General features: G+C 40.6%; 1 protein-coding gene across 3 annotated transcripts in view; it reads right to left on the reverse strand.

The window, feature by feature from the left end:
- ptprga (protein tyrosine phosphatase receptor type Ga) overlaps positions 1-13524 on the reverse strand; it is a 252060-nt gene that overhangs the window by 79080 nt on the left and 159456 nt on the right. For all 3 annotated transcript variants that reach the window (XM_053483753.1, XM_053483752.1, XM_053483754.1), the window contains exon 4: positions 10942-11090. In XM_053483753.1, the coding sequence (XP_053339728.1) occupies positions 10942-11090 (149 nt within the window). The remainder of the gene's footprint in view (positions 1-10941; positions 11091-13524) is intronic.

Consider the following 13524-nt stretch of genomic DNA (forward strand, 5'->3'; position numbering starts at 1 on the left):
AAAATAAAAGGAGAGAATAAAAAAAGAGAATGAAAGGAAATGGAAAGAAAAGAGAGGATAAATGATTCAAATGAAAAAGGAAATAAAAGAAAAGGAAAGGTAAGGAAAGGAAAATGAAAATACATAAAGGAGGGGGTCTAAATGAAACGTAAAGGGAAAGGGAAGTCGAATGAAAATGGGAAAGGAATGGATGGCAAAAGAAAATAACGGGAAAGTAAAGATAAACAAAGGAAATTAAATTAAAGGGAAAGGGAAGACAGGAAAAGTAAAATAAAATTAAAATAAAATGGAGGTAAATAAATTGAAGGGAAAAGTAAAGAAAGTGAGAATGGAAAAAAAAAGGGGGAAAAACTGAAGGATTTTATTAGGGCTGTCCCCGAATAGTCGAAGATTCGATGCATCGATTTGCGGAGCCTGATTCGACCACCGATCTCACAGTCGAATCTTCGCGGGTAAAACGAGCATCATACCATTTCGGCAATATGGGGGTGCTTAATGTCTAATTGCACACAGAACTACTGGTTTTGTACGGTTATATTAAGTTATATACAGCCTTTAATTATGATAATAAAGTAAAAACAAAAGTGAAAAGAAAGAAGCGTTCAATAAATATTTTTAGCGTGTTTGTGAATAAATCCAACCACCCCTGTGACAGATTTAATTTTCACTTTCCCTGATCCATGATGAGATGAGGACCATCTTGACGGCAGGGATTAGGCTACATAATGTCTGGATTAAGAAAATCTAAAGTGTGGATGCACTTTGAAATCGTAAAAGGTGATCCAAAAAAAGTAAAATATAAGTTGTGCCAACAGCTCATGTCGTACCACTCATCGACAACAAACATGGCTTTCCAATTAAAACGGGTAAGTTTCTTACTAATAAAGACGGTTCACTCTTTCATATATAATGGCGCTTTTAATTTACGAATAGTAATATCATACGTTGGGATTTAATATATGTTCGTCATTTTTTAGATCCACCCACAGTATCAGACTGACGACGGCAGTTCATCCAGCAGCAGTACCGGAGCTGCGCCAAAACTAATTCAAAGAAAGCTAGATTTGAGGCCGCCATTGTCCGAGAAAAGGAAAAGAGAAATCACGGACAAAATTGCAGAGTTTATTGCACTTGACATGAGGCCAGTGAATGTTGTGGATGGTGACGGTTTTAAAGAATTAATGCGCACACTTGAATTTTCTCCAAGGCTGGATTTATTATCAGTAAAACCAGGAGCGCACTGCTGCCGGCCAACGTTGACAGGTTGGTTTTCCTCGCACACAATTTGAAAAGACTCAAACGCACACAAGCAGAGTGAAAGACTGGATTTTTTTCGATCGGGTAGGGTACAATTGTTCTCAAACATTTCAGCCGTTTACTAATTTTAATTGGCTGTGAACATGTTTAGCTAAATAGCTGCCAGTTTGCGTTTATTGTTGTTTCGGCAGTTAAAAAGAAAGCGTTCACAATTCTGGCTAAACTTCCGTTGTTCTAATAATTTGTTTCGTTTTATTTTATTTATTGATCATTCAGGGTTACCTAATTTAACTGTGGTTTGTGTTTTTATTTTATATATATATATATATGTGTTCCCCTGCACTTTGGCATTTTGCACACATTTGTTATGCTCCCTGTGACTTGATTCTGAGTTTATTTTTTTTATTATTAGAAATGTATAATCTGTTCTAATTTAATTCTTTAAATTAATGTTTTTTCGTGTCAATGTTGCGCTGCACTAAGAGCAAGTTGGCACAGGCAATTTTGCCGATTTAATTTAATTTCGCAAAATGTGAAATGCAAATCCTTTTTTTAAAGGTTTATTTATCAAAATATTCTTTTATTATTTGTCTGATGTTCTGTATTTCGATCGCGGCTTTAGAATATTTTGAGAAAACCTAAATAAGTTCGTTGTTGCTGTGTGCAGTGCAAAAAATAAAAATAGTTTTACCCTCCTGCTGACTATAGTGTCGTGCCCTCCCAACCCATTCACACAAACACATAGGCCTAGATGATTCGACTATCGGTCGACTATAGAAAGATTCGAAAATTCTGATTCGACTATGAAAATTCATAGTCGGGGACAGCCCTAGATTTTATAGAAATAATGGAGTGACAGTGGAAGGGAAAGAAAAGGAATGGGATGGATAGACAGAAATGGAAAGGATGACAAGTGAAACTGAAAGTAAGAACAAAAAGAGGGGAAAAATAAGAAACTGGAAATGAACAGGAAAGTGAAGGAAGGAATTGATGGGGAAAGGGGAAAAAATGAGAAAGAAGAGAGAAAGGAAGGTGGAATGAAACGGAAAGGGGCCTGTTGCTTTAAGAACACTTCTGCATCTCTGAAGTAGGAATACAGCAGATAAGCACATGTTCACTCGCTTAACGTCATCACACAATGCTCTGTGAGAGAAACTGCTTCACTCCTCCTTTCCACAACACTTCAGCAGCCATCACTCTCACATCTATCCATCTACAGTACCGTGCTTATTGACGACCGCCTGTAGCAGATGTACATGAACATTACTAGGAATATTTATGTGATGTGTGTTTCCTGTACCTATTGAGCTGCGTCACGCTCGACCCCAAACTATTTTCCCATCAGGTAATATTCCACAAAGCGCTTCTTATAGAGGCAAAGGCTGATGGGAAATAAAATTCAATTCATCAATGCCATCTCTTATCTCTGATGCCCAGCGTGTAGGGCTGTGTGTTTGTGTCTGAGCTCCGGTGCTTCCATCAGGTGTGTGTTCATTTACTTTGTGCTTCTCTTATCAGAGCAGCTGGATAAAGGCCTTGGAAAAAGACTCTCTCTTTTGCTTGCTCTTTCTCTTTCTTTTGCTCGCAGCGGTGCCAAATGACGTGACGGGGTACAGAGACGTGTCTGTCATGATATTAAAGAACGCCTAAGAAGCATATCCCGCGATCCATATGTCCTGTTTCTGATTGTGAGGCAGCTGGAGATAAAATCTGGAGACCCATCACAATCAGTAGAACCTTTCCGCCCCAATCAGACCACAGATCCACTCCTCCAACCTGTGTGGCTGAGGCAGAAACCAGGAAATCCAGGGGCAGTGCTTATGTCTATTTACTCTTAGACCTGGTCAGGTAAGGGTGATTTTACTAAAACCCTTAAATAGGCCTAGAGGAAGAGAAGCAAAACAACACAAGAGATGCAAACTGTACCATTACTGCTTCAATCCAACGCTCAGAAAATACAGAAAACATTACACTGTACGTGTGTAGTCTTTTTTTTTTTTTACACAATATAACCTTTTTTGTAGCTTAATTTGTTGCTTTTCATGCACAAAGAACATATTACGCCATACATATTACAGTCAGTGTGACTAGAATCCTTCACACACCCTTCTGTGAGTGTGAAGCACTGCTTTAGGAGAGAGAGAGCTTATATTATTCTGCAAGTGTGATGAATGATTTAATAACTGCAGGAAAATTAATTGGAAATCAGTATAGTTATAAGAAAGATGAATGCACGCCAGGGCTTGCCGGTGGGGTTAAAAATACTGGATAAAACATGGGTTAAGCTCTTTTCTCTTTTGAGAAATTTATGCCACCTTTTAAGTCTTTCTATACTTTCAAAAAGAAAGAAAGAAATTAAAGAAAATCTGCCAAAAAATAATACTGGAAACATTTCACCTGGATAACTGGTAAATATTTGCCAATAATTTATTTTGATTTAACAACAAAATACTGCGAAAGTAAATTCCAGGAGTCCAACATTACTAACAGAGCTGTGTGATTTAATAGGTTATGCAATTGAATTCAACTTTTGTTGCCCAAATCAGTTAAGTGAATTGATTCGCACTTTTCCAACTACGTAGGTAAACTTCCAAATCCTTAACTCTCTAAGATTGACAATTCCTTAAAAATATTTCACTGTCCCTACAAATAAATGGAACCGCTTCCATCTTCCATGTTGCTTTAATGGGTGGTTGATGCCCTATCGCCACCTACTGGACTGGAGTGTGGCGCAGTAAAAAATAGTTGCAAGGGAAAAAAGATAATCGCTTTCCATGAGATTTGACATTTAAAAGAAAATCAGCAACACAAGCCGCAAAGCATTTTAAGACGTTTTTACACTTTAAATCCTGTAAGAAGTTTATCTGCTTGAGACAAATCATACAACATACAATAGTGCTATTAAACTGAATAGAAAATTTTAATGCCCAAAACAAACAAACAAACAAACAAACAAAAAACGCTGAGACGATCTAAACTACGATTTACAGCTTTAATTATTAAACACTTGTTTCTATAAGATGATTTCTATAATTCTGATTTTTTTCCCAGGTCTATAAATGGACGTGATCACATTCTCTTCATTGGTTTGTTCATTTGGTATAAACAGACTTGAACCGGGTAACACTGGTTCCTTCAGTACAAACACCTCTAAAGTTCTGAAAAAGACCAGAATTATATATTAAAGAATACAGACATATTACAGAAACATCGCCATAACTCAATAACAAGATGGATGTCCTTGTAAAAAACTCTGAACCTGCCCTTTAGGGTACCATGCTAAAACGGTAATTACTCTGTCATTATTTATGTCTGTGTGACAGCACAGCAACGGCCTAATAAGCCTAATACACTGGTGTCACGCTGAGCCCTGGCATTAACCTCGGGCTGACAGCGTCAGTTTACACACACAGAGACACAAATTGCCAGGGTCAGCGATCAATACACACAACACACAACACACGGGGAGACGACTCATGCATTTGTTTATCATTGGAAGGCATACTTTTTTTTTTTTTGCCTTTCAGTTAAGGCAGGAGGACCAGGCTCAGCGGGTGTGCACTTAATCACGCCATTCAGGAACCTTATTAGAGAACAATTACTAAATGGCAAGCCTCGTAATTCATAAATCATTCAGCCAGACGACTAAGGAAAATGAGAATGGCATTTCGCAGCAAGTCTCGCGCATGGCTCAGAACGTCTCATGCGTATTCATAAAGCAGGCCGGCGACACTGCTGCTACACCCGTTCTGACGCTGACAGACGGATAATAAAATAGAACACCATTTTTTAACAGAACAGTGGTTTTAATGCACCACACTAGGGCAATATAAGGCTGTCTTATTATAGCGTGTATTAAAGAGGTCGCAATTGGAGTTTAAAGGGTGGGTGTTAATTGCTAAACGTGGCTGTAGTCTAGTTTAAAGCAGCCTGAAACGGAATTTTTCTTCATTCTCTCAATTTCTTGTTCTTCCCTGTAGATTTCACCCTTTGTGGTGCCCTTTTTGCAGTGAAGCGTCCGTTAAAGTGTCACTTAATAGACATCTGTCACACCTCATTCTCGCTCATGTGCTCGCACTATCTCTCTCTCGCGCTCTTTTTTTTTGCCACCTCCTCAGGCAGCTCTTAGCATATGTGAGACAACAGTCTTGAGAGAGTGAGTTTGAGTGAAATATCTGTCTTTCTCTACAGTTTTTCCTTTTTATTTATTTATTTTAAAAAAAAGAAAAAAGAAACCATTGAATACATGTCCTTACAAAGCCAGACTGTTAACTTTCCTTCTTTCTCTTTATGAATTCTGCTATTCAGTTCACAATAAGTCTTAGAATCTAACCTTGGAGCTCTCTGATTGACAAACAGCCATACGATTCCATCTTCATCCACAGTTCCAAGTTCGGTGAGGAGAAGGAGAAAAAGGTAGGAGTTAAAAGGATTTAAAACTCTACATGATCAGGCCGGAGCACCGCTGAGGCTGAGTGACGGAAAGCCTGCTGTTTAGGCCGTGAGCAGCACTTGGTCCTGTCTTTTGTCCACACCGAGGACGCCTTGGTTGGCATTAAGTGTCCACATGAAGGACAGGAAAGTGCCTAAGAGCGTCTCCTCTTCAATCATGATGATATACAACAGCCGGCCTTCAAACTGAAGTCAAGGGCCACTAGCTGCAGTCCGAGAAAAAAGGCTACGGCTCAAGCTGGAGCGTCAGTCAAACTCGGAAAGGCCCTCTGGGGCTTGGTTTAATTATCTGAACTCTCCGTGTCTGATTCTTTATCTAAAATAACTGAGGAGCCTTCAAACAAAAAAACAAAAAGAAATATAAAGATGTCTGCATATCCAATCCTACAGTGTGATGTTTTAAAATCAACAACAACAACAGCAAAGAATCCTGCTTTACTGAACAGATGAGGATCGTAAAGCCACTGATTTGTGAACCATGATGAAACATTGATGAATTGCAGCATTAACTTTATCTATTATTATTATTATTATTATTATCATCATCATCTCTGGTACTAAAACTGTTATAGTGTCACATTTGCATTTCGTATATTACACACTTTTAAAACGTGCATTATTTATTTATTATGTCCATTGCAAACACACATTGGTGTTTGATGGAGCATATTTGTTTTCTATTGCAGAATCAATAAAGTACTTCAATCTTGGACGACGTCATGAGGCAGAGAAGAATTAATGGTAAATTGTAAAAATACAAATAACAGATAAATTCACAGTCATAAAAAAACCCACCAACAACAACAAAACAAACAAACAGACAGGCAGGGGGATGAGAAAAGAGGAAAGCTGGGGTAATCAACCATTACAAGGAAGTTAATAAAGGAAACAGGAAACAGGAAGTGAGTCAAGTAGCAGCCACCTGAGCAGCTGTGTGATAGTGCCCTGGTTGTGATTGCGGTATTGTAATTTTATGGAATTTGTTTGCTATGTAAAATAGGACTGTTAACAAAAAATAGAGAGTGGTACATTACGATGTATAAGGTATTATTCTTGATGAAAAAAACACAAATCATTCCACAAATCTAGTAGTGCCGAGGGTAAATCCTAGGACCAAGTTGGGTGGTTCTAATTAGATTATTAATTCAGTTTAATAAACCCTGTGCTTAGCCTTGACTTCCCTTTTAATGTCAAAACCACTTTAAAAGGGATCGACACACCCACAGATGACGGGCTTGTTTTTTTCTGCGTGTTTTCTGACCATTTTATGATTTCAGTTTCGCTCCTTCTACGTCTCTTTCCCCCCTTCCCCTTTTTCCCCTTTATTTCTTTCCTCTGACTGTGCTGAATGAACCATCAGAGCTAATCTGCATTCTCCAGGCTCTGGACTCCCAGCGCACGTAGTGTGACAGACTTGGGTAATCGATCCCAAACACCACAGATCTACACAGTTCAGCAGACGAGAATAATCAATCAAGCAGCGCCGCATGACTCTGCCCTTAAAAAACGCTGCGTGTTTCTGCGCCGTGCGGGAGAAAATCACAAATCAGAAAGCTTAGGCCTGTTTCGGGGGCTAATTTGCGCCTGGAAAATTGCTGCTAAATATTTAATCAAGGCCTTAAATGATGGTCATTTTCTACTGTAAATCAGGGGTGTCACGTGACGTCTGAGTGAGCGGTGAGCATTAGGAGGGCTGCTCCTGCTGAGCGCATTAAACTTTAGCACTGACGCTCTCGCTCAGTGACTCTTTGATGATTTGTGTCGGGGTGACATCATCTAGCTGATAATAAGTGTGAACTGGCATTGGAGTCATTTCCTTAGCTCGAATGCTAACTGCGCACCTGCGCTGAGAAAGGGGGACGGGTGCTAATAAAAGCCAGACAATGAAACAGAACGACACCCATTCGAGTTAAGAGCGAGAGCCGGCTGGGACTTGGCAGGCGTGCGGGGTGGACCGTGTGCATGTTTGAAGAGGGTGATAAAAGGAGCTCTTATTGTGTGTAAAAGCTGCCAGGCTGGCACGACGATAAATCAGCCGAGAGGAGTAAGACGCAGCCTCGGCTGCTGGTCAGCCCCCGAGAGAGAGTGCCTGTACATAACGCAGTGTTTAATCGATACAGGAACGCCCTCTGTACCACTCTAACACTTATCCACAGCTACTCTCACTCTCTCTTTCACATTTCTTCTTGGCTGGGATTCCTTACGCCTTGTCTCCACTTATGCCGTCATGATGTCGGGTTTCCAGGAGGTTCTCGGTCTGTTTGTAGTCGCCCCCTTCTTGTGGTAGTACAGCTTAATAAGTTGAAATGTACGATGCAAAGAAATGCATCAGGATCAGCTGGCGGTCTTGTAAGAAAGGAACAAAGAAAGAAAAGAAGAAGAATTCGAGCTAAGACATGCAAAAGGAAAGTGGAGAAGAAGTTGCAGGAAAACAGCATGAGGTAAGAAAACCATTACAGGCGGTAAAAAGAAGGTCAGCAGTGTAATGGTTGGGGATGTGGTGAGGGCCAATGAGTTCACAATCAGTTCTTTAACAGGTTTGACTGCCTCACTCCTTTACCAACGACTGTCTGTTGTGTTATCACCTCCCCTCCCCCTCAATTACTATTCCAGTCCTCACCCACACTACAGCAAGGAGCCTCCGCCACCTCCCACCATCACAGCACAACAGGTCAGAGGAGAACTGAGGAGACTGCCATAACAAGGCTGCTGGCCCAGGATAGGCCCAAAAAATGAGGAACGCTTCTGCCGATAAACTGAGTAAGCCATTCCAGTACATCTTCAACATGAGTTTGAAACTAGGGAAACTAGCTCTGGAACTCTTCCGAAGAATAACGGCCCAAATAATCTTAATGATTACAAGCTTGTGGCGCCGAAGAAACGTTCGAACGACTGTTTTTTTTTCATCTCATCAGACCTCAGGTTAATCATGCACTCGATCCTCTGCAGAAGTTTGGCCATCCTCTACCTGCTCCATCGGACCATCTCCCACCTCGATAAGGGGGAAGGTGCTGTGAGGATCATGTTTTTTGATTTCTCCAGTGCTTTCAACACACTTCAATCAAACCTGGTGATCTAGGTCACAGACTACCTCACCAGAAGGCCAGAGTTTGTCAGGTGAGGGCCTGCATCTCTGAAACCATATTCGGCAGAAGAGGAGCACCACAGGAGACGATCCTTGCCCGTTTCCTGTTCACTCTATGCACGTCGGACTTTAAATACAACTCGGAGTCATGCAGTTTGGGTGCGTTATAGAGAGGGACAGAAGGCCTTATCAGGAACATTTTGGCTTTGTGCAATCTAAACCAGTTAACCTGGACATCACTAAGACCAAGGAGATGGTTAATTGACTTTCGTCAGTCCAGGTCTCCATCGAGGGAGTGGATGTTGAGGTGGTCGACTACAGCCTGATGACAAACTGGACTGGTCAGTGAACACTGACTATCTGTATAAAAAAGCTCAGAGCTGGCTGTTCTTCCTATGCAGACTAGAATCTTTTACCATTCGTAATAAGCTCCTGCTGATGTTTCATCAATCATAGCTAGTGTACTTTTTTATGCGGCAGCGTGCATGGGAGGTAGCCTCAAAAGCAGGGATGCCACGAGGTGGTCATGATAGATGGACACTTAACAAAATGCTGTCCATCATGGCTAACTCTGACCACCCAGTGCACGTAGTTTTCTCCAAACAGACGCGTGTGTTCAGAGGAAGACTTCTGTAGCAAAGCTGCTCAACTGACAGACTTGTGAAATCCTTCGTCCCCAGAGCACCTGACCTCACATGGGACTGTGGACTGGGAGATCGAGGCTGAGGCTCGTCTGTTATACCCATCAAGGTGTTGCACGGATAAATTTCTCATCTGTGAGCTTCAGGGTTTGCTCAGTTACTCTTAACTATTACATTTTTTGGCATTACACACACTACTCATTTTCATTGTCACTTTCATGCTGCACTTGGCACAATTACTTAGGGATTTGCGCAATTAATACTATTTTACTATTAATACTCCTTTTAAGTTGTCACTTTGCCACATAAAGTTGCACATCATGAATGCGCTGCGATTTACTGTAGTTCTTAGTTTTTGTTATTAGCATTGCACTAGTAACTTCTGGTCACTTCTCACATTATCCTGTGTATATTGACTATATGTAAGATATATAGTGTGCAATTTTGGAATCCAGGGTGTCTAAAAAAGATAAAAAACAGAGTCTTCTTTTATGGCTACATAGATGAAAGTCAATTACAGTTGATGTCCAAGAGAATTCTTTAATTTTATTGATACCGCTACTGTTTCTGAGCTCAGATATAACCCTGCCAAAATATTTGACCGATAGTGCCGAATTCTATTTATTTCAATTAAATTTTATTTTATTTGTATAGCGCTTTTAACAATAGACACTGTCGCAAAGCAGCTTTACAAAATCAAAAGAATTATTTAAGTTTGTATGAAATGTGAATGTGTAAATGTCAAAATGATGAGACTGTCCCTGATAAGCAAGCCGAGGACGACGCCGACAGTGGCAAGGAAAAAATTTAGGAAATAAGAAGAAACTTAGAGAGGAACCAGACTCAACAGGAAACCCATTCTCATTTGGGTGAATACGGATAGCAGGGATTGATTTGCATAATACTATGTAAGACTGGAAGTTCAGTATAACAAGAGATGTGTTAAATTAAATTGATCCCAGTTTGTTTCTGGAGGCTCAGGTAGACTGTAGGAAATTCCAGTCCTGAACTATTGAGCGACTGAAGTCACAGGTCCTCAGAGAACAGCTGTCTGCAAGGAATACAACACTTATTCTTCTAATAACACGACAATTTCACTCACTCACTCACTCACTCACTCACTCATCGTGTATCTCTTTATATAAGGCATATACAGAGTTGCAGAATAAAGTCTTATGAGACTTTGGAGATTTGTGAATGCCAATTAGCCTAATCTGCATGTCTGTAGATTGTGGGAGAAAACCAGAGTACCTGGAGGAAAACCACCAAGCACAGGAAGAACATGCAAACTACATGCACACAGACTCAAAGTCGGAATCGAACCCGAATCCTAGAGCTGCAAGGTTACTAAGCCAATGTGCCACCTAACAGGACAGTTTTCCAAATGAAATAAAAAGTGAATCTCATAATTAAAAATGTTGCTGTGGTATAAATGTGTGTGCAGTGTAAATGTTTTATATGCAACGTGAGCCTGACTAAGACTGGATCCAGGATTCAGACTCTCACCTCGACGGGGAACCTCCTGCCGTTGATGCTGTGCTCCGAACCATCCGACCCATTGCTCTGGCCCCAGTGGAACTCCACCTTCTCGGCTTTAAAGCGACCTGGCAGACCCGCACCTTGCACAAAGTAATCGTCCTTCAGCAGGATGGCCACTGTGGAGGAGAGAAAGAGAAAGAACGAGAATGAAAACTCTTTTTGGTTGGCATCAAAAACAAAGAGAAGGATGATTTGTGCTCTTTTTTAATAGATATTGGTTTCTTACCAAAAAAAGGAGAAACCAAAATCAATCAATCAAACAAACAAACCAAAAAAGCACTTGAATTACCCAACACACCTTTCAACAGACCCAAACATTTTAAATTGAATTTTTGAATAGGTTTCACCTTACTCTGGTCACACGCAGGAGATTTCTGTGCAAAACATGCAACATTATCATGCTGAAATTAGTGGGCCGGCTTTGTGTATCCCTGACACGGCTTTATTAATGCAAACACACGTGCACCTAAAGGTCAGCAAATTTTCACTTCAACTTCTTCACTGTTACGGAGAAACGCTGATGTGGTTATGAGAAATATCCGAGGCTTTGTGCGTCACGAATAGAGATGTGGGACAAACGGGAGCCGCACTTTGTGAACTAACAGAGCTCTTTATGAGTTTTCTCTTTATGAGTGCCACTTGATTTTAATATCCAGATGAGACTGATTGAATCCTATCAAGCTGGAGAGATCAGACGAGGAGAGATATTACCTCCCTCACGAATTCTAAGAAGAGTTTATTGGTGTTTGGTACATCGGCTTTTAGCTTTAACGATTTAGATCAAATCCACTGGATTTGAAAAACGTGTGGTTTGAGATCCTCTGGGGCACACCAGGTCAGAATTTTTAAGTAGAAGATGAACTGCTCCCCATCCATCCATCCATGATGATGGGAAGTTTGGATCATTTCAGCGACTCGGTTCTTGGAATCTCGTTCATCAAAATGTCTTTTTTTGAGTTCAACAAATCTTTTTTGAGCCATTTAGTTCATTTAATTCTTTTGAACAGAAATAAAATTAAATTTTCAATAAACAGACCCCCAACACGTCTACATACACACCTTTTGGCTATAGTTCCAGTAATAAAAATATCACAATGCAGCTAAAGACGTATTATGATAAACAGAATGAGCAGCTCACCATTATATCTTCTGGTCCGAATCGTTCGTTCTTTTAGTCACGTGACTCTCATAGACACTATGCAGTGCTTTACACAGAAAACAGAATTGAGCGGCTCTTCTCATGAGTCTTCTAGTCCGAGTTGTTCGTTCTTTTAAACGAATCAGGTCTATGGGAGTCACGTGACAAAAGAACAAACGACTCGGACCAGAAGACTCATGAGAAGAACTGCTCAATTCTGTTTCCTGTGTACTGCACTGCATAGCGTCTATGGAAGTCACATGACTAAAGGACGAATGATTCGGACCAAAAGACTCGAAAGGTAACTACTCATTCTCATACTCATGACTATTCTGTCATAGGGTTTTGCGATGCTTTGCGCATGTGCGTCTAGTAGAAAATGAACAAATCACTCTCCAAGACTACTCATTCTTCTGAGTTACGTTAAAGACTCGTTCAAAAAGAACAAATCATTTATGAATAACCCATCACTACTATCCATGCATATAGTTTATATACCTCTTATCCTTAGGGTTGCAGAATGCATGTGGTCTTCAACAGGGAACTTAGGGTACAAGGCACGGCAGAGCCTGGATGGGGTGCTAACCAATCATGGAGTACAAGCACACATATATTTGCAATCAGCCTGCATTGCTAGGTGACATTAGCATAATCCCTGTATTTAAACAGGAAGAACTTTGGCCTAAACATCCTGATATGAAGATTGTACAAGGACACGTAGACGATGTAGTTGGGAGAAAATGTCACATCCTCATATGAGGACATTCGAGGTAACCTCAAGAGGTTAAATACAGTACAAGCAAATTCTAGAAGCGGAAGTAAAAAGAGAAATGAGAGCTTCGACAGCAGGATAACGATCCTAAAATCCACACTGGACTACCTCAAGAGGCTCACGCTGAAGGTTTCTTCATGGCCCCTTACAGTCAACTGACTTTAACATCAAACATGAACATCTGTGGACAGACATCATAAGAGCAGCCCGGGAATCTGACAGGACTAGCAGGCTTTTTGTAAGTGTGTGAAAATCCCCCAAAACAAGAAATAAAGACTCTTCACTGGCTACAAAAAAAGTGATGTAGAAGCTGTGATACTTGCCACAGGGGGAGGAGAGAGAGAGAAAGAGAGAGAGAGAGGTGTTAGTAAGTACTGACCATAAAGGGTGCCCAAACCTTAGCTTGGGGCTCATCTCTCTCTCTTTCTATTTTAAAAATGGCAAAATCTTAAAAAGAAATGTGTCATCTTTAACTTGGCGACTCGTGAGATCTCTTAGAATTTGAAAGATGGTCCCCGAAGTGTCTCTGTGGCAGACTGAACTTATAACCTTGTAGTCCACTGAGCCGCTGCTGCCTCCTATACTTATCACTAGTGTAGCTGTGCTGTGTCATCTGCCGCGGTGCCAGTGCTCTCTCTCT

The sequence above is a fragment of the Clarias gariepinus genome, chromosome 23 (genome assembly GCF_024256425.1).
Source record: "Clarias gariepinus isolate MV-2021 ecotype Netherlands chromosome 23, CGAR_prim_01v2, whole genome shotgun sequence".
Classification (NCBI taxonomy): Eukaryota; Metazoa; Chordata; class Actinopteri; order Siluriformes; family Clariidae; genus Clarias; species Clarias gariepinus.